This window comes from Silurus aristotelis (assembly GCF_946808225.1).
Source record: "Silurus aristotelis genome assembly, chromosome: 8".
Taxonomy (NCBI): domain Eukaryota; kingdom Metazoa; phylum Chordata; class Actinopteri; order Siluriformes; family Siluridae; genus Silurus; species Silurus aristotelis.
This window is the reverse complement of record NC_139581.1, coordinates 14366867-14389246: the sequence shown is the minus strand read 5'-3', so window position 1 is coordinate 14389246 and position 22380 is coordinate 14366867. Positions and strand designations below refer to the sequence as shown.

General features: G+C 35.9%; 1 protein-coding gene across 4 annotated transcripts; it reads right to left on the bottom strand.

Annotated features, from left to right (window-relative positions):
• Positions 1-796: 796 nt before the first annotated feature.
• Positions 797-21378, bottom strand: cuedc1b (CUE domain containing 1b; the record flags this gene model as incomplete). 4 transcript variants are annotated; one of them, XM_083548647.1, is made up of 11 exons in its annotated part: positions 21133-21378; positions 10334-10964; positions 9166-9293; positions 6124-6250; positions 5745-5955; positions 4599-4649; positions 4394-4483; positions 4214-4307; positions 3445-3503; positions 3232-3295; positions 797-2080 (listed from the first exon to the last, which is right to left on the bottom strand). In XM_083548647.1, coding segments are annotated over exons 2-11 (1161 nt in total). In that variant the 5' UTR covers positions 10670-10964; positions 21133-21378. The 4 variants fall into 4 exon arrangements, with proteins under 4 accessions (XP_083404773.1, XP_083404774.1, XP_083404771.1 ...); XM_083548648.1 differs by lacking the exon at positions 21133-21378 and adding an exon at positions 12981-13143; XM_083548645.1 differs by lacking the exon at positions 797-2080 and having other exon boundaries at positions 3228-3295; positions 21123-21343.
• Positions 21379-22380: the final 1002 nt, after the last annotated feature.

Below are 22380 nucleotides of genomic sequence, written 5' to 3'. Positions count from 1 at the left end.
CAGAATGAAAAGCAAAAATAACATCTAGGATAAGACAAGAATCCTTAAATATTGACAATATATATATAAAAAAACCTTTTGGTTAGATTAACTGTTTTTATTGCATTATGAAGCAATTCTGACCCGGCTACATTAAGCTTTCAAACTGCTGTCTTTACTATTCACTTTTCTGTCCATTTAAGCTGTTCTTGTACCAAAATGGTCAAATGAGAGCAAGTTCCCTGAGAGATTAAATGTGTGAGAATGAACAGGTATTTTAGGAGATTAACTGAATTTATGTAAATTTATGGTCACACAGTGAGGTGTAACAAACAAGTATAATGCTACGAGTGTGGCAAAAATGGTGGCCTGCTTCCAAAAGATAAAACCTTTAAAATGAAAAAATGCGAGAAAATTGTAATATAGAATGAAAACTTTAGCACTCCTTGAAATTACTTTTTAAAAAGAGGAAAAAAAAAAAAAAAGTAAACATTTATTTGATACTCTACTTCTTAAAAACTTCAAAGAAAATGTCAAAATGTCCCAAATGATTTTTCCACAGTGTCCTACCCCTATTTCAAGAGGTCCCGAATTGAAAATTCTAACATGTTAAGCATCACATAGTAATTTAATATGATATTTGTGTTTAGATTATTAACTTACATCTCATGAATGAAAACTAAAGCGTCATGGAACATGCTGGACTGTGCAATGCCTTATATGGCTTGAAATGGAGAAACCTAATATTTAGAACCAGTAATAATAGAATAAAAGTACAAACTCTGTTTAGAAAAAAACCCCAAAAAAAGACACCTTGTTACATTTACTAATAATCCATTGCATATTAGCACAAAATACAATTTATTTAAATTCCTGTGATGCTACTCAGGAACAACTTAATGGAGAACACAAAACTTGCTATGCTATCAAAAACTGAAATACAAACCAAGTGTAGAAGGTCACATTTTCCTAATCTTCCTTTAGAATAAAATCACACACCTCAAAATAAAATTGAAATCATAGTCAAATATCAACACAGCATTACACTAACATCATGGTACTTGCAACTCATTCTGTGCACCCAACAGCTCAGCATAAGGGTCAGAATATCCTAAACCCAACAGTCTCAAATCAAAACAAAACAAAAAAACCCTCTAACTTGCTAAACCCATTAATACTGGCTTTTTCTTTGTGAGCTTTCCTTTAAGAAAACTACAAAAGACATTTAACAGGATTATGAAATGCAAGTAGAAGTCCATTCACAGATTGTTGCCCTTTCACATGTTCATGTGAAAAATGAAATAACATTTTGACAATAAGAATTATTTTAGCACTGTAACAGCATCGTTTGGCTACGCAAAATAATGCTTCGGCTCTGGACAAGTACAAAGTAAATGCCTACTGGACAAAAGGGCACTTACACAGGCTGAACATGATGGAGGCATATCCTCCTCCTCCTAAAAAAAACCTTAAGTTTGAACCTTTATGCCTTGGTATATTATAGTCACACAGACACAGATTTTAAAAGGCATTTTGGTGTTACTAAAAATAGAATACATAAGCAAATGTGGCATCCTTTTGTAGAAGTGGAAACTTGGAGAGTATAGAAAACATTTCAATGTTCTATAGCCATCAGAGTTGGTCATTCTGTATGTTTAAGGAAATATAAATATTTTGCAAAGATATGAAAATCATACATAAGCCAAATTCTTCTTAAACCATAAATAATCAAAAGAAAGAATACATCTAAAGTAGCTAGCACAAATTGAGATTTTTTTTACCATTATATAGGGGGAAAAGAACTTTTAATACTGTTTTTTTTCTTCAGTTTTACATAAAAAAAAATCATCATATATTAACATAGCGTTCCTATATTAATAGTAAAGTTGATATATTGCAGATAATAATCATAGTTACAATGCTGATTTAGAATTCTAGTCCAATCCTTTGACTAGGGAAACCTGTGTGTGTGGAGACTGTGTGGGCAGAGTCACAAACGACTAGCTCGCACATCATCGTGGAACCACGGAGGAACTGTCTGCTACGGGTTACTCTGCCTTCACCACGGACCGTTGAAATATACCAGGTGACAGGAAAAAATCTGAAACGTAATAAACACGTTTATTATATGTTCAGATATACGTTGGTGGAAAATAATGGGGCATATTTCCAAAATAAGAGCACGTGTTATATTCAGTATAGCCAAACATTTGTAGATAACTGATGGTCACAACCACAATCATTGTGCATTACTTATTAGTATTTTATTTAATCAAACAACAAATCTAATTTTGCGTATGATGACTAATTTCAATCCCCAACTATACAAGGCCATATGAGTGCACCTAATCTAACCCAACACTGGCACAGCACCACACTAAGGTCAACATTTTTTAAGCTTTTTTGTTAATACACAATAAAACTATAACTGTACAAAAGAAAACGCTTTCTTTAAATGTACCACTGGAGAACCAGCAGAATCCTTTCAGTTTCTGGTGATTTCTGGTTTAAATTCATATGATTGTTGTTTCCTTTGTACATTTCTAATAGTTAAGGGGAAAAGACATTGGAATGAGGTTTGGCAACAACATCTTCAGTTTGTGTATACTAGATATTCAGCAGACTGTATCAATAAATAGCAGTAATGTCTTGCCAAACAAAAGGTTTCCCACATCAGTACTTCATGCCCAATGTAGTGTGCAGTTTGTTTAATAGCAGGCTGAAGTAAAAGACCCAAATGACCAAAACAAATGACAAAACCTTTTTAAAATCAGTGACATGTCATAATGTTACAAATTAATCTTAATTTATTATGGTAACAAATTGAACAAGAAATAGATGTACCAATAAGACAACCAAAAATAAATTTACTATCCAGTGCTCTTTGCACTCTAAAATGTTTTTAAAAAGTACTTAATTGTATTAAAATAAAGATTTTTCTTGTTATTCTGCATTATTTAGTTTGTTCTGTGATAATGTAATAAAACTATAAACCATCTCGAATGAGAAACTTCGGGTGTTTTGGTGTGGCAATGTACACAGAACCAATATTAAATATTTATATATTTTTATCTAAAAATTAGCCAGAGAACAGAGAAACTGTGCTCAAACAACACACACAAAAAAATGGCATTGTCTGTAGTACTTTATAAAAAAAATTTAAATGTAAAAATTTACCCCAAAATATTGATTTGCCAGAAGAAACCCCAAGAAACATTACAACATTCCCTGAATTGTGGCATGACCACTCACCATGAAAGTGCTTCCCTGTGATGTCGTTCCTCTTCCTGCAATCTTCTGAGCTGACTCTCCTCCTCTAAATACATATACAACACACATGATTTGTAATAGTGCCCCTTCTGTCCTCCGCCATTATAACTCTTGCTCCAGCAATTTTTGTCATCGTTTTTATATGCTGAAGTGGGTAAATGGCTGTAATCAGCAACCAAATATAAATATTCTTACCGCAGGGGTTTCCTTCCACGTCATCCAGCAGATTGGCAGTGGAGTTGGCAGTGCCTAGTCTGAGAGACTGTTAAGGCAAACACACTATTATTACATAAAAAAAAATATTCATTTACTGAGCATCAATACCAGGGTGGATAATCTGTTACAAATCACGTATTACAATCAATTCACTAGAATAGGTATACTAAAATAAGGGCAAGACAGCAATTAAAACTAATTTAGACATCTAATCTAAATAATATCCCAGTAATACCCAGATACTCAGCTCACAATTTTGTGTAGGTTAAATGGATGAAATAAAGCAAACACTGAATATGCAACTGTTTCTATTTACAATATTGAAGGTTTGTTTGAATTTGAACTGTTTATGTTTTTTTTTTTTGGTGCAACAGATATCCTTGTCTCATCACACTGCTCAAAGCTAACAGGTACCAGGCACCTGAACTTTGCATATTGCCTGAGTGAAGTTTCACACTTTTCCCCCTATAATTAGGTGAATTTCCAAAGTTTCCTCCAACCTTACAAGAACATGCATTTAGGTGGACTGGCTACTAAAAACTGCCCCTTGGTGTGAGTGAATGCACAATTGTTTGTTTGCTCGGTACACTGCAATGGACAGACTTAGTGTTCCTGGAACAGTCTGTGGATTCACAACATCCCTGACCAAATAAAGCAGTTGCTGTAGATGAATGTTTTTTGTTGTTAGCTTATTTATTTATTCATTTCAAAAATGTACAGTGTTAAAAATCTGACTTTTAAAGGATACGAATGATGTCTCAGAAGGGTCCTTCTTTTGGCCTTTCTTCGTTTTGTCTTTTCTGAAAACCCTCGAGCAATTTCAAACAGTTTCTTCCTGGTTGCTGTGGAAGTGAGGTCTCAATAACATTAGAAATGGATCATATGCTTCTGGAACTTTAATATCTTTGGCAAGAATATAGTGTCTTACATTTTCCCATGTGCTTCAGTTTGTCTCTGAACAGAGCATCATCTGACACTACCGTGCATGCCTCGAATGACCCAGGAGTGTAGTGGACACCTGTCGTGTGGGTAAACATACAATGTCACACACTGTATCCACTTTTAAATATATATGATGTCACAAAATTGTACAGGTATGTATAAAAGTACAAACACAGCTAAAGGACACTTACCTGTAGAGTTACCAGCTGACCTAAATTTCCTTGATTCATATTTCAGGCGATCTAGAAAGGCAAGGGGAATGCTGTGTTAAAAATGAAAAGAAAGATTTAACTTAAAATGGTGACACTTGTTATGACGACAAAATCTTTATAAAAAAAAAATAAAAAAAGAAATTATAATGATTATAATAATAATAATAATAATAATAATAATGACAAGGTGCTCAGCTACACAAACTTAGAGTAAACATTACCAAGTAAACCAGCATGCATTAACTGCATGCACGCATTTACAAGAAATGAGTTACTGTAAAACATTAATTTGCGAAAGCCTGAAATTGCACCATCAGCTGCTTTTTTTTTTTTTTTTTTTAAAGCAAAACCTACTAACAGCATCAAAGCTGAACTTAGCCTTAAACACTAAAATGGGATTTTGCTTGTTGATTTTCTAATAACTAGTAATGTTTGCTATAAATATATATGATTAATACAAATGTGGCACTTAGGTAGAGGATACACTTGATTTTTATCTATGTTGCCATCATGCCTGTGATGTTTTGAATAACTCATGAACAAACATGCAGTGTGAGCTCACTTACTATTATACAGCTATTCATGTAGCAATTGTATGCAGTTTTTTTAAAAACCTAATTTGACTCATTTGTTTTCATCACTACATCTATGCAGTGTGTATTAGGTACTTATATCACAGAACTTCTTGACTGCTTTTACAGGGACAATCATAAAACTCAGTTAAATGTATTGTAGATTTGGTATAGCATTTTGAATAGAAAACAAAACTATTTATATTTTGTCAAATAATTTATAAGCTATAGTCCCAGATTTTGACAATGTACAACAATAATAATAATAATAATTATTAATATAAATAGCACACAGTGCTATCTTTTTTGAACCACTGGACTGGACAGATCTCCCCAATTTACATGAAGTTCTGTCCCAAGATCTCATATAAGCTGACTGATGTCCATGCCACAGCATGATTTAAAAGTTCAACCATAATGACCCTTTCTTCATGAATCTCACTACAGGGAGCATATTTAATGTAACAACCTGCTCCGTTTAAAATCAGTGAAAGAGGTCATTGTGAAAGCAGTCTTATATTGTACACCTCACAGCACAATTAAGACAGCACACCTCGTTCCAATGCGACGAGAAACTCCCGATTGCGCTGCAGCTCCTTCATGAACTCTTCATTTTGAAGGAAGAGAGCGATTCGCTCATCTTCCAGGTACTGTTTGAGTTTGCGTTCCTGCTCAGAGGCTCCTGATGCTCCAGCAACACTGGCAACCGGCTGAGGCATTGATGCCATCGAGGACGATGGCTCCTGTATGCTGTTTTGAGAGCTCTATTAAAAACAAATGTAATAGATATATAATACAGAATAGGCAGTTTAAGAGACAATAAAAGGACATGTGCATTTTTACAGAAGCAAAAATGTTTATATAAAAGGTAATGATCCCATCAATATTAAATAAATAAAATACCGGGCGAGGGTAAATGTCCAATTTTGCACCTGAATACTGTCTGACTGCTGAGGCAAGATCCGCAGGAAGTCATCGGGCAGGTTTCCAAGTAAAGGTGGGTTCCAGTTCCTGTAACTGCGTGTGTGCTGGTGTCCTGCTGAGGGCTGGACTTCAAACCTGTAATACGTCATTGATGTGAACAGGCCCAACTTTTTGACATACTTAAAAAAAAACATGACTGTGACCACAGTTTAAAAAAAAAAAAAAAAAAAACCCTTACAAGCCAGACAATACCTAGGCAGTTTAAGGACCCTGGGCCACATTTAGTATTTTGCCTGTCCTTGTCCAGCCCATGTGAGGTCAATCAAAAATTTATTCAGAAATCAAATGTAAATAGAGTGTACGCTGCACAATCAATACTACTGCATTGCTTTTATTTTGCAGAAAACTCAGTTTGCATATGTGCATGTGTGCCTATACACCTTCACAATAATGTGTAGAAGAACAGGTGTCTACAAGAGATTCTGAGTTCGCAGTTAAGCCCCAAATAATGTCAGCTCACATTAAAAACAGAGAAAAGATTTTAACTAGACACGGTTTCCCAAGTATTTATTTACTAAAGTCTAAGTGTGCTTAGTTTGTAAAGTACCGATCGCTGTGCTTAAGGCGTACAATCTGAATCACGACTACATGACTAATCACATAGAGAAATACAAGATTTTGACTGAGTCAAAGCAGACATGGACAATGAATGTTTTGCGACCTTATCTACAAAACCAAGAACTTTTTACCAAGCTTCACACAACCAGGGATTAAGCATTCAAGAACAACAACAAAGAAATAACATTAAAAAGCAATGTAATAACTAAATGCAGTATCATGTATCAAATAGTTTCATGTTGTACTATAAGTATAATTTGTAATGACTTACAAATTATAGTATTGAAGAAAAGAGTCTACCACTTGCCAACAACAAAAGCAAAGCTAATAATTAAAGTGATATCGTCTTGATGTGTTATATATACATATATATATATATATATACAGTGAGGAAAATAAGTATTTGAACACCCTGCTATTTTGCAAGTTCTCCCACTTAGAAATCATGGAGGGGTCTGAAATTGTCATCGTAGGTTCATGTCCACTGTGAGAGACATAATCTAAAAAAAAAAAATCCAGAAATCACAATGTATGATTTTTAAACTATTTATTCGTATGACACAGCTGCAAATAAGTATTTGAACACCTGTCTATCAGCTAGAATTCGGACCCTCAAAGACCTGTTAGTCTGCCTTTAAAATGTCCACCTCCACTACATTTATTATCCTAAATTAGATGCACCTGTTTGAGGTCGTTAGCTGCATAAAGACACCTGTCCACCCCATACAATCAGTAAGAATCCAACTACTAACATGGTCAAGACCAAAGAGCTGTCCAAAGACACTAGAGACAAAATTGTACACCTCCACAAGGCTGGAAAGGGCTACGGGGAAATTGCCAAGCAGCTTGGTGAAAAAAGGTCCACTCTTGGAGAAATCATTAGAAAATGGAAGAAGCTAAACATGACTGTCAATCTCCCTCAGACTGGGGCTCCATGCAAGATCTCACCTTGTGGGGTCTCAATGATCCTAAGGCAGGTGAGAAATCAGCCCAGAACTACATGGGAGGAGCTGGTCAATGACCTGAAAAGAGCTGGGACCACCGTTTCCAAGGTTACTGTTGGTAATACACTAAGACGTCATGGTTTGAAATCATGCATAGCACAGAAGGTTCCCCTGCTTAAACCAGCACATGTCTTAAGTTTGCCAATGACCATTTGGATGATCCAGAGGAGTCATGGGAGAAAGTCATGTGGTCAGATGAGACCAAAATAGAACTTTTGGGTCAAAATTCCACTAAACGTGTTTGGAGGAAGAAGATTGATGAGTACCATCCCAAGAACACCATCCCTACTGTGAAGCATGTGGGTGGTAGCATCATGCTTTGGGGTTGTTTTTCTGCACATGGGACAGGGCGACTGCACTGTATTAAGGAGAGGATGACCGGGGCCATGTATTGCGAGATTTTGGGGAACAACCTCCTCCCCTTAGTTAGTGCATTGAAGATGGGTCGAGGCTGGGTCTTCCAACATGACAATGACCCGAAGCACACAGCCAGGATAACCAAGGAGTGGCTCTGTAAGAAGCATATCAAGGTTCTGGCATGGCCTAGCCAGTCTCCAGACCTAAACCCAATAGAGAATCTTTGGAGGGAGCTCAAACTCCGTGTTTCCCAGCGACAGGCCAGAAACCTGGCTGATCTAGAGAAGATCTGTGTGGAGGAGTGGGCCAAAATCCCTCCTGCAGTGAGTGCAAACCTGGTGAAAAACTACAGGAAACGTTTGACCTCTGTAATTGCAAACAAAGGCTACTGTACCAAATATTAACATTGACTTTCTCAGGTGTTCAAATACTTATTTGCAGCTGTATCATACAAATAAATAGTTTAAAAATCATATATTGTGATTTCTGGATTTTTTTTTTTTTTTAGATTATGTCTCTTACAGTGGACATGCACCTACGATGACAATTTCAGACCCCTCCATGATTTCTAAGTGGGAGAACTTGCAAAATAGCAGGGTGTTCAAATCGTTATTTTCCTCATTGTGTGTGTGTGTGTGTGTGTGTGTGTGTGTGTATATATATATATATATATATATATAAATAAATGTACTGTGTCAAACAGTGCCTTTGCAATAGCTTGTTACTATAGCTTCTCTTATGCACATCTTCTGTACTTTAGTCTGTTGAGCTACTCATTTAAATTCATAGTCACCTGTAACACAGCTAAAGTGATTTACATGGGCAATGATTACCAAAACCAGTTTATACTGACTGGAACCAGCAGTATGTGTCCTGAACACCAGGGGTCATCAGTATTAAAAGAGCAGTAATATTTTTATAGTATTATCTATCCCTATTACACACAGAGCCAAATAACTTTTATTCTGAAGAGAGAACTATAACATACAATGGTTTCTAATATTTCATGTTACTATTACATATTAACATAACCTTGATGCTTCTATTTTTTTTTAATGTATTTATTTTTACCTGGGTGGAGGAGTGGGAGGGGCATTGGGATATTTCCTGTCATATATGTGCATGTCATATGTGGGTGGAGAGTACACTGGAGGTGGCTCTTCATCGGAGCTGTCTGGTTCAAGGGTCCGCTCCATAATCTGACACAGAAAAGGCATAAAAAGGATATGGCATTCAAAAAATAAAATAAAAGTGTACACACACACACACACCAGGTAAAGCAAAAGTATAACATTGGCTGAATTTTTCTCTACATTGACTTGTATTTCCAAAGGTTGAATGTAAATGAACCAACAAAAACTCTCTAACTACAAGTCTGAAATGCATATTCTAGAGTAATATGACCTCATAATAAATATATTAAGCTGTTAGAGATTGAAACTACATTCAAAGAGGCAAATCATGTGATCTTAACCTTGGCTCAGTGTCTCCCTACGAAGGTTTTAAAAATAGAAGAATAAGCCAAACAAAGCATAGGTTAAAGATGAAAACGTATGAAATAGCTGTAAATATTGTACCATGTATATAAAGAAAAAGTCTGAATCTAATTTCAGCTTCTGACAGTTTTATCGGTTTGTGATTATGTCTAGTTCAGTAGAATACTAAAGCGGTGGAAATAAGGCAGGACTGTAACCAGTGTTTCCAAAAATAATTTGAGACTGACAAAAGCAAATGCTGCATGTGAGCTAGAAAATATGGATTTGATTTGGCATCACTGTACATCACTGTAAAAAATCCACATGCATGTTTTACGCAAGAAGCGTTTACTGGGTTACAGTATATTTATTTTTAATATGTATTTATTTTTTTTACTTAAGTAGTAATGTAGTAGAAATACTTACAAAGTTATTAAAATTACAACTGTCTAGGGGTTTTCAGTACAGGGCTTTCGGGTTCGGTACACACGTGTCCGAGATCCCTCTGCAACGTATTAAGTGACGGACCGCAAGTTTGTTTAGTCACGGCCTCGCACTTTGAGTGCATTTTTAAAATTATTAAACTTTAAAACATACAAAATAATGTCAGGGGTATATTTAAAAAAATATATATATATAAATAAATAAATACAAATAAAATAAAATACAATTAAATAAACGCGCAGTGTCACTGTGGCTACTCAATTAAGATTTGTTTCACGCATACAGGAAAACGCAAAAGAATACATAGCGCATCTTGTTACCTCGGGTGGGATGCTGTCATCAGAGTCTGAGGAGTCATCTGATCCATTGTCGTCGATGCTCATCTGCAGAAGCTGGTCAATGGTGGCATCTACAGCTCCATTGTTGGAGCGCAGCACACACTCAATCACTTCATAATCCATGCTGGGAAACATGGTCTTAAAGTCTTCCATGGCCTGGTTGAACTCTAGCCGTCGCACCTGTCGGTTAGGCCTACTGTTGTTCAGCTCTCCTGGGGCCGATCCTCCACCTCCTCCTCCTGTCCCTCCTGCTCCCCCTCCTGCTCCACCTCCTCCACGAGAGCCGCCACTGCTACTCCGCCCAAACAGACTGGTCATCTTGACCAACTAAGGCACCAAGGAAATGATTGCACAAACTCCAACTTTTTGCTTTCTTATATCCACTTGTATTTGTCTCAGAGCAAGACAGCTTTCGAAGCCTATTCAGTCCTTTATCTCTGTGCAAGTAGGTTAATCCACTGGGACAAGAGAAAGCATATTTCTTCCTTTTCTGCTTTTTAAACTGCATCCAATATAGCAGTATTGGAGACACTTCCAGGGGGAAGAATGACATTCAGCACATTGCGGATGATAACTATATAAGTTTTCAGTGGACTTAGGTTTTCATCTGAACCTATAAAGGCAGAATGAAAAATAAAATTATTAAGAAAGCATTAGCAGAAGGGATACTAAAAATAAACCAGAAGGCTTTTGGAAATGTTTTTATTTTAATATCCAATTGGTTTGTTCAGAAAAGTTAATTTTAAGGTTCCAGTCTATAGACTGATCGACAAACTACTACTGAACAGAAGCTTTCCTCTCCAGACAGTAAAGCAGATGGAAAAACACTAAAAAACCAACACAAAAAAAAAGCCTCTAATGAGTCACTCTCTCCACAAGCTGATAAAACAGCATGAAAACTGAAAAATGTGCAGATAAAAGCTCCCTGGGGAGAATCTCTTTAGTGACTTTTACTTGGGCAGGGTATAAAGCAACTGACCAAATCAATGTACTTAATTGTACTAAATAAATAAAACATTTTAACCAGCTGTTAAAGTTTGATTGAGAACATGGCTTCCTCAAGCTGCAGTGAAGTAGTCAAATAGCTTGCTGTAAACAAACATTTTTAAATAAGGGTTAGGGTTCTGAAATGTTTTAGTGGTTGTACACATGACAAACAAAAATAGATCCATTGTCAGATAGCATGCATGCATGACACCCTCAAGGTCTACAGAAGTAGGGTTATGGAACAGGCCATACAACTATAACAGGAGCAAACCAGAGCTTTTGCTTGGGTGGGGCAACATTAATAATGACACAACTTCAATAAATAAATAAAAAGCTATCACAGTTGACACGGTTATTTTATAGCTAACTAAAGTCATCCAGTTTAAAGTCAACTTAATGAGAGTTAAATAACAGGTTTAGAAATATCTTTGTTTGATACAGTAGATGTGTTTCTGGTCACCAGCAAGGTGCACACAAAGGCCCAGTTTACCAGAGTTGTCATTATTTAGCAAAACATTTCCAGCCCAAATACATCTCAAAAACACATAAATCTCCGGAATCTAGCCACCAATATTCAGAAACTGGAAGAAAGAGACACATTTTTCTTCCTCTTTTTTTTTTTGGCTGACACAAGGTCACACATTTCTGATTTATAGGTAGATGGTTTAATTACAAAATCCACTTTACTAAACTTTGAAATATACCTTACAATTGTTAGGGTCCTGTGCATCATGGACAAAATCTCTGCACGTACACTTTAACTATGTTTGGGGAAAATTGATTTAACAATAATTGCTTGCTGCAAATTTTTCTTAGTGCAATAATAACTATATAGAGACATGTGGGGCAGTAAGTGTGCTGCCCCATGATTGTACAACATTTTGTCATCAAGTACAACAACTAAATTTGTAGCAATTGTAGACTTTAGAATATTTTAGACAAAAACAAAATAAGGCTGTTATAGCAAGTAAAATGTGTGTGTGTGGTAGGTAAATAAATGGAATAGACTAAAATAAAAATAAGTACCACTTATTTTTCCATTTTAGTGAGGACACATTTGCCAAAAAAACATAAAAAAATAAAAATAAAAAATAAAAAAAAATGCATGATTAAATAAAGGTCAAACAACAGTGAGGGCGTTTAGCATAGAGAACCTTAAATGACACTGACCCAGATTAGTAAGAGGCCAAACCAATGACAGTGTGAAACCAATGTGACATTAAAACACCACATAAGCCTACACCTTAAAGGCTAAGCGCTAAATTAGTGACATGCACATTTGGTAAGGAAACCACTATGATGGGTGGAGGAAAAAACAAACAAACAAGAACACCCAAAACTGCATGGTACCATTTGTTCAAAACATATTTTAGCAAATAAAGCCAGTAAACATAGTACTGTCCAGAATGTGTACAGGTACAAGAAAAATACTGGACATCAAGTCATAGCATGCAAATATAATTAACATTCACATATATTATTGTACACAAAATGTTATTCAATATCATGTTTTATATTCTGCACATTACAGATTTTAGTAGTTATTGATCACATACTAAGCCCACAATTAAGAGTTATTTTCCAAAAAGTGGAAGTTTCTTAACCAGCAGCCATAAAATAAAAACTGTACATTTAGATTTACCTTCACTTATCTAATATATTGCAACAACTCCATCTGTTAAATCCTATCCACATCCCGAAGATTAAAAAACTACAATAAAAAACCATAAGAGCATGCAAAAGTCCAGTGCAATTTCTTCAAATGTTGCTCCCCACTCATTTCAGGCTCCCTCTCTGCCCTCCCTCAGTACTGGGTAGAGAAATCCCGGCTCTTGAGAAACAATAAGCCAGGCTGAGCTGAAGCCAGGCCCACATGGCACCGCCAGGTCCCAGTGTGCCCTGCCAACCCTTATGTTTGTGATGTAAACAGGATGCAAAATAAGAATATGTAGTCTGTGTTTTGAGGTTGTGAAGCAAGCTGTGAGGCAAGCTGCAGTGGCCTGCCCATGCCTGTGGCTTTAGAGCTGTTCTGGAATCAAGAGATATTGTTTGAGATCATTTCTAAAGTAATGGCATCTGAAATGCATCTAATTAAACATTCTGGTCAGGGAGTATGATACCTTCACAACACACAAAGAGAGAAAGGCTTACAAAACTCAAGTTTAATTAAGGTATTTTATATAAGAAAATAAGTTTATAAACCATTTAAAAGCAATTACAATTAGATTTTTTTTTTAATCTAACCTTCTTAAATTGGTGTCTTTAAAATTACACCTAATTTGAGATCTTTTCTTAACGTGTAGGTAAATTCAAGTCTCTATAAAATACTCCCTGCAAAAACACTTTTTTGCCTTTCATGCTTTTTTTCCCCAAATATGAAGATTACAGTTTTTCATCTATTATGTTTATTTCAACTGGGAAGCAATGATTGTCCCCTGTAAACAGGAAATGAAAAACAGGATGCCATAGACCACATTAAAATGTAGAATGATTCGCACCACATGCTCAGAGAATGTACTGACCACCTGACGATCATGTGGGCCTACTGTATAGAACATCTCTTTTCACCAGCACTAAGGGACACGAACATGCCTGTGACAATGCCCCTGTAAAAGGAAAGTGCTTAAAGACATGGGGTATAAATTGAACATCTTTGGATGAACTGGAACACAGGCTGAACCCCTGATCACTTTACTTTACAACAGTGCCTGAACTCAGCACTCAGTAAATGCATGACTACAAATCTCCATAGACACTGCGAAATCTATGGGAAAGAATTCCAAGAATGTAGATTATAATCCATCATAAAAAAAGACAGCAATTGTAATGTTTGTGGAGACATTTTGCACCTGTCACACACTGTATATCTGAATGTTATGTGGTCCTCCGCTGCACTGTTGAGATCGTTAGGTACAATTTCACATAGTCAGTGACCTGTTAATAAAAAACACAAAAGGGGGTGTTATCCCTTGTACCAAGTGCTTCATTGTGCCAATGCAAAGCATTTTCTCCACTGTAATTCATCTGTAATGTGAAAAGAACATTTTGTCTTAAAGTAAAGTAACAGGAAAAAAGGATCTTTGTTCCCTTTAGAGTAAAGTTTCAGATTCTTTGTCTTGTAGTCTCTCTTTCCATTTAATATTTGCTGACTAAACAAATATCTAAATATCTAAAACTCACCAAAATGCATTTTAAGTGCCTCCACAACAGTTCCAAACCTTCTGCTTTTAAACAGGACATAAATAGTGTTTCGATGTTTAAACCCTATTTTACTCAGCAGTGAAGCTTAGAAATCTTCAAGTTATTAGCCAAGTGGTGTCCTGATATCAATGTGGAGTCGGTACTTGGGTAGAGCTCGTTTTCAAGAGAGATGCATGCAGCTGTCATAAAATATCACATCTGATGAATGGGACAAACAAAAAGTATTACATATACAAAACACATTCAGTACCCGTTTTATCCTTGATTCTGAGTCCATGTTGAGAGCACTGGAAATGAGGGAGAGTACACTCTAGACTGGGTGCCAGTCAAATGTATGCACACCTATATTCACATCTACATTCAATTTACCTTGTCCAAACAACAATTGCGAGTGGCCATTGCTACCCGTGGCAACTCCAAGCTGTAATTTTTAATCATAATAGTTTAATTAAGCAATTTAACAAGAGTGCTTTTTCATGAATATCACTACAGCTACAATTTAGTTTTTAATCACAACTGTGCTTATATTAGTACAGCAGTAATCTTGCTTATGCAATATTATAGATTAACTGAAAATTAAAGGTCAACACTTGCTAGGTATATATCTAGCATATATATATATATATATATATATATATATATATATATATATATATATATATATACACACACAGTACAGACCAAAAGTTTGGACACACCTTCTCATTCAAAGAGTTTTCTTTATTTTCATGACTATGAAAATTGTAGAGTCACACTAAAGGCATCAAGGGCTATTTGACCAAGAAGGAGAGTGATGGGGTGCTGCGCCAGATGACCTGGCCTCCACAGTCACCAGACCTGAACCCAATCGAGATGGTTTAGGGGTGAGCTGGACCGCAGAGTGAAGGCAAAAGGGCCTTCAAACTACTTTAAGACTGTTGGAAGACCATTTCAGGTGACTACCTCTTGAAGCTCATCAAGAGAATGCCAAGAGTGTGCAAAGCAGTAATCAAAGCAAAAGGTGGCTACTTTGAAGAACCTAGAATATGACATTTTTCAGTTGTTTCACACTTTTTTGTTATGTATATAATTCCATATATAATTCCACATGTGTTAATTCATAGTTTTGATGCCTTCAGTGTGAATCTACAATTTTCATAGTCATGAAAATAAAGAAAACTCTTTGAATGAGAAGGTGTGTCCAAACTTTTGGTCTGTACTATATATATATATATATATATATATATATATATATATATATATATATATATATATATATATATATATATATATATTTATATATATTCTTTCTTTTCGGCTTCTCCCGTTAGGGGTCGCCACAGCGGATCCTCCGCACGTTTGATTTGGCACATGTTTTACGCTGGATGCCCTTCCTAACGCAACCCTCCCCAATTTATCCGGGCTTGGGACCGGCACTAAGAGTGGCTGGGGATGGTTCCCTGACCGGGAATCGAACCCGGGTCGCAGCGGTGGGAGCGCTGCATCTTAACCACTAGACCACCAGGGGACCTATATATATATATATATATATATACCTAGCATATATAGCTAGACTTCAGCCTCACAATGACAGCTGTGGTGTGTTTGGGGAAGGTTAGCTAGTAGGTGGGAATTGAAAACTAAACAAAATGGAACACACATACATACAAAAAGAGAAACATTAAATGTTAAGTGAACAAAATACCCCCTTGCATATTTGCCGACAAGCCATGGGAAAGTCAATGCCATTTAATGGCAATACAACGGCCAGTTTTCACAAAAATAAGCAGTTTTAGGTTATTTGTCCACAAAAGAAAGTAACGACTCACCATCAATACCCAGAAGTGCAACTATGCATACTGATTTTTACTAGCACTGATGTGATAACATTACTACAATGACCCTCAACCTTTTAAATTTTGACACATTCCCAAAACAGTTTAAATACAACATGCTATTCTCACTATTACTGGTCAAGAAGAGCTTAATAGTAAATCTCTAATCTTTTTCATTGTTTATGCAAAAGTGGTTAACAAACCTGCTGCATTGCATAATTTATCAAAATGCATAGCCAAGTAAGTAACTTAAGGAGCAACAAGTTGAAATATATGCATTTCAGCATGACTGATTAAAAATTTCTTAGCTCAGCGCTAAGCAGTTAAGTAAAATGTTTATTATTATCCAGATTTTATTTTGGATTAAATATTTACTAAATTAATAAACTCAAAAGAAAATGATGCAGCTTTATAGCACGTCAGAGCACATTTTCAGTACAATAAGCAATAAAGTCAGGGAATGCTTAACCTTTAAAATTTATCTCAACAGCCCAGTTAACCTCAGTCATAAAGAGTCATAAAGCTGGTTACACTGCTTGAATTCTGGTGATCAATACTCGAAGAATTTTTTATTGCTTCTAGTCTTTCCATCATGCAATAATAATAATTATGAGATAGTAAATGTGAGATTTAGTGAATTTATTCAATGTTCAAGTTAACCTTTTGCTTATTTAAAAAAAGGCAAGATTTAGTGTGTGAGAAGGAAAAGAAAAAACCCCATCATATCCTGTCTGAAGGCTAGCAGTAGGCCATAAGACTTTGCCAGATGTTGGAGTGTTTAATTTCATGCAGACTTTTTCAGAAAGTTTGCCAACATCACCATTAACCATCAATATCCCGGATGTAAATTTTTTTTTTTTTATCTAACTTCTAACTTTAACCTTAATTATGGTTTATGGCAATTCAATCAGCACATATTGCTGTTATAAAATTATTTAAAAAAATGTTTCTATTTAAATTGGGCTGGGATACAAATTAAAAGTGAACTGCGTGGTATTTAAGTTAACTGTATAGTAAACACATCTCTAAATTCTCTAAAAACATCTCTTTAAAAAAAAAAAAAAAAAAAAGACTCAGATGCCTCAAATTATGAGATAATGAGGAGTGAAATGATGAACTCAGCTTTAGAATCATATTTTACAATTACAGCACAAACCTCTAAGGAACAGCAATACAAAAACAAAATTGTTCCAGGCTCAACAAGTTGATTTCTTTTAACTTTAATGTTGATTCTAATGCCATTCTATAGTTTTTAAATGTGGTGCCAGGGCTTATTCGCGTGCTACTTCTCAGCTGTGAATAGCACTCCTTCCTCTTGCCCTTGCATCTGCAAACAAGCTGTAGATCAAGATGTTTCAATGGCAGTCGACCATATCAGAGTGGATATGGTCAGTTTTCACACGCCTACACCAGGGCACCATACAGATGTGCTTTATCAGAGAAGCCGGTCCCTTACATAATGTCCACCTAAGCAGGCCAAATGCATGGCATCATATTCCATTCCAAAAACGGCTCAAACTGCACATGTGGACATGAACAGGAGGAGTGAGGAAAAATCATCGTTATCAAAACCATTTAAATGTGGTATCTACTCTAATAAACATCTCAGGGCCTAAATTCTGTTTGGTGTCAAAAAAAGATATATTGAGAAAGCAAGAATTATAACAGACAAGAGGCGAGCGAGCTTGCGGGGCTATAAATTCCTCAATAAAAGCAGAAACTATGAGAAAAGGAAACTATCAGCAGGAACAGAGCAAGAAACAAGGAGAAACAGGAACAGGAACCTTATATAATACATTGCACAATTCTAATATGTATTTATTTAAATTTGGGTACTAGATTTTTTTGTTGTCTCGCAAAATGACTAAATGCCAAAACACAAAAACAAGTCAAGATTAAGTAATACTATATGAATTCAACAGCAAACTGATCACGCCTTCAGATTACAATTCAGTAAAAGTACAGGTCAAAGAAAGAATAGCTTTAACAAGAAAACACATGAAAAATCTAAAAAAAAATACAACTGCAACAAAAGACAGCAGAAAAACACATTAACTGAATATGGACACAGAAGGTCTTTCCTTGCTAATCATTACATGATCTAGCTTGTTGATTGACTACAGTATTTCAGTCTAAGTGACTGCATAAAGAGAGAGCTAGGAGATGTAATATAAGATCCGACGTGAATCCTAATGCATTCCTATTTTTAACAATGGAAGGTATATGATGTTATTCTAGATCTCAGCTTTACTTGACATTAATACGAGTTTGTGAATGCTGAACATCTACCTAAAAGGAAACCTTACTAAAATAAGCAACTCGGCATTACATTATTTTTCCAGACTAACTACATAACATAACTGGATAAATGTCCAATTTCTTTTCTTTAGGATATTCATATGTTGTGTGAGTCAGCATCAAGAATGTAATGTTTAGTACAAATCCTTTTTAAGATAATGCTGATGTCATTGCCGTTGTGTGTGCGGTTTGTTCATTTTATTTTGCAATTACAGGCCACCACAAAAAGAGCAGTCAGAAGCAAATATGTGCATGTTTGCTAAACTCGTGAACAAAACAGGCTAACTGGGAAAAATCTTGGAAACAGACGTCGGATTCTCCACACTATTTTTGACACCCTCCCCACAGACCATTCTGCCCCACTGTATCCATTTGGCATCCAAGCAAGATCTATCTGACTGCACAACAGAGCCAAGACAGAATACAACTGAGTCAAAGCTGAAAGATAGGCATATTGCTGAAGAATTTCACAAACAGCCTTGCAGTTATTTATGATCTAAGATAAGAAAAATGCACAGAAAGTTTTGGAAAAAGTAACTGGCTGCCTGGTTCATTACAGGAAAAAGAAGAGCTTAAGAGGATACACTGACTTACTGGTAATCCCTCCTGTGCCTCTGATTATTATTTAAGAAATCTTAGCAGTGAATTCATTTTGCACATTTCTTTAATTAGCCTTGGTGTGAAAACCACACTTCCGTTTAACTCCATCCATGTCCTCATTTGTCTACTTATCTTTTCCATTTAAGCAGTGAAGTGAACTGGCCATTTTTTTCTTCAAGTGGCACACATATTGGCAATGCCTTGATTCAGTAGTATGAAAAAAGAGAAACCTAAGGGGGGGGGGGGGGGGCAGGATTGAAGTAGTTACTTAATAGGAATTAGATTTAAGGCTAATACAGAAAGAACGTCAAATATATTAAAACTTTAAATATATATTAAACTTTAAATCAAGAAAAGAGGCAGGAGAGATGACAAGACAGAAAATGTAATAATATAATGCAAAACTCCAAGTGTAAAAAAATGTTCAGGTGGTTTGAAAAAAACACAATAAATCAAGGACAATGCTGACCGGCTTGCCTCAGTGTGGTGTGCATGACAGAGTTGAGCACGTATTCCTTTCCAGGAACTATCATTAGGTCTATATTGGGAGAACACAAAGAAGCAAACTAATCTTTAGTGAACAGGGAGGTTATCAAAAGGGTTCCACCAACATCCTGTTCCTGTCACAGGCATTCTCAGAGGAAAAAAAAGCCTTCCTTAATGTCCTTTACTGATTTTTGTCATGGATGGTATGCATATGGATATGGAAGCTTTTCTGACTGCCTTTATCCGCACAAAAAGAGGGTCACTAACCGTATACAAATCTACGGCCTTCAATGGGGAATGGGAGTGGCACCAGCTGTCTGTCTAACAAGACCTTAAAAGACCTCATACATTTTTATTGCACTCAAAAAACTAAAATACTAAAATCAACAAAACCCTGGTCATATCTAAAACAAGTTTATATGTTATGGGAAATAAGTAAATAAATAAACAAAATTTGTTAAACTATTTTATCAAAGTGTGTTTCTAAAAATCTTTATAAGTGGTAGATTTTCAATGTATAGTATTTATGAAGAGGAAAAAGTGACAAGGGAATAGAGAGTGTGTTTATATCACAATAGAGCAAATAAAAAAAATACAAAAATATATATTTGAAAGGATAATAATCACATCAACAAAAGGTGGGGGGCAAAACCAAAGACAAACTAGAGTTCTGAATGACAGAAAAGCTGCAGAATAAAATCCAAAATAAATGCAAATCAATTTTTAGGATTTTTCAGTTACATGAATTAAATCCCACTGCACATCTGTGTCCATCTTTAAGTGTTGTTTATATACACAACAGCCTACAACGTATCTACACTGTAACATACAAGCTAGCATTAGCACCCAACCGGGACATGGGCTCCACCCCAAACCACTCCTACCTCCTAATAGAAGTGCACTACAAACAAGTATACAACCATGTTCACTGCATACTACATGGGGCGCCTTATATCCAATGGGAATGTATTTAGGATAAAGCCCAGGAGGAAAAACGGGGAGATTTGTTTATGGGAATACGCTGTAAACTGACATGTGCTGCCATTTGGCGTACAAGAGAATGAAGCTGAGTGTAAACAAAATACTGTTACTGTAAATGATGAGTCGGTTTAATTGTTTAGGAGCGGATTAAAGAAGCACAGAGGCTCAGTGAAGTGAAGGGAGGCCGCACTACTCAAGTCGGACAATTACAAGGAGCTGAACACATGCACGACTCAGGGCTGAAAAGAGTCGCGTGTTATAGTTTAATTATAATAATAATAAAAATAAATATATAACTCTGTTTAGGTTTCAAAAAGTCTGTAGTGATAACACTAATAATAACGACACGTCGGGAAATCCTGGGAAGAATAAAATAAAAGGTTAGCAAGCTAATATCTGAGCACTGTTACTTACTGGGAGAGGGAGAGAGAGCAGCTGGTGAGCGGCACGGCGTCAGCTTTCCGGTCTGCCGTAAAATATATTCACCGAGAAGCCTCGTTTCCTTCTGAGCACTGAAGCTGCACAGAGAACTGGGATGGGTTTAAACCTTCACTCATACAGACTGTGTGTGTGTGTGTGTGGTTCCCATTTCTCGACATTGTGGTGTGTGTGTGTGTGTGTGTGTGTGTGTGTGTGTGCGCGCGCGCGTCGGTTGAATCAGACCCAGCAGAAGAGACTGTGGGGGTTACCATCAGACTTTCAGAGGAACAAAGGAGCAGACAGCTGCCTAGTGGCCACACACGTCAAATGCATCCCTGTCCCCAAAGTTAACTACACCACGAGATGTCCTTTGTGCTGAGGACATTATTGTCAAGGAGAATTTGTACTGCTTAGGGAGAAATATTTATCTCTATTCTTTTTCTGGCCCTTTTCCCACCTTGACATTTTTTTTGAAGGAACGAGCTGGAAATTAGAAACAGGATGTGAGATCATGCTGTGATGACTTGATGACCCTCGTAATTCCATGTGATGACTAGACTCATAGCTCCATGCATTACTTGGACTTTATTGTATATTTATATATCTATATCTGTCTTATTATAATAGTAAACAATTCCGAACAATTCTGACTTTTTTCCATGCAAAAAAAAATAAAATAAATAAAATTATATATATATATATATATATATATATATATATATATATATATATATATATATATATATATATAAATAAAATTGCGATTCACATGTGGCCACAGAAATAGCCACTCAGTAAAAAGTAGCTGAGACATGTCCAGATTAGAACACATTTAGCATCATGTACAGTTACTTGCCTAGATAAGTATTTAATTATGTAAGTAATACAATGTATATCTTGATTTGAAGCAATTAAGTAAAATATCTATGCCCAAACTTGTTTGGTAACTTGTACTAATCTGATTAAAGCTAATTAATTTGCATTACCTGGTTGGTTGTGTAAGGTATGCATCAATTCTGTCTATTATTAGTAATAAATAAGTGTTTCAAAGATACATTTTCCCTTTAGCATCTTTGACTAAACTCCTTGTGCAACTTAATAGAGTTGTTGCTATGTCCAGGAAACCGGACCTTAAAAAGTATATAATAATATATAAGTCATTGAGTGAGCATAAAAGCTGTCACAAATGTATTCCAGAAGCAGCAGTTTAATGCTAGTGTGCTAAGGACATTTGTACAGTAC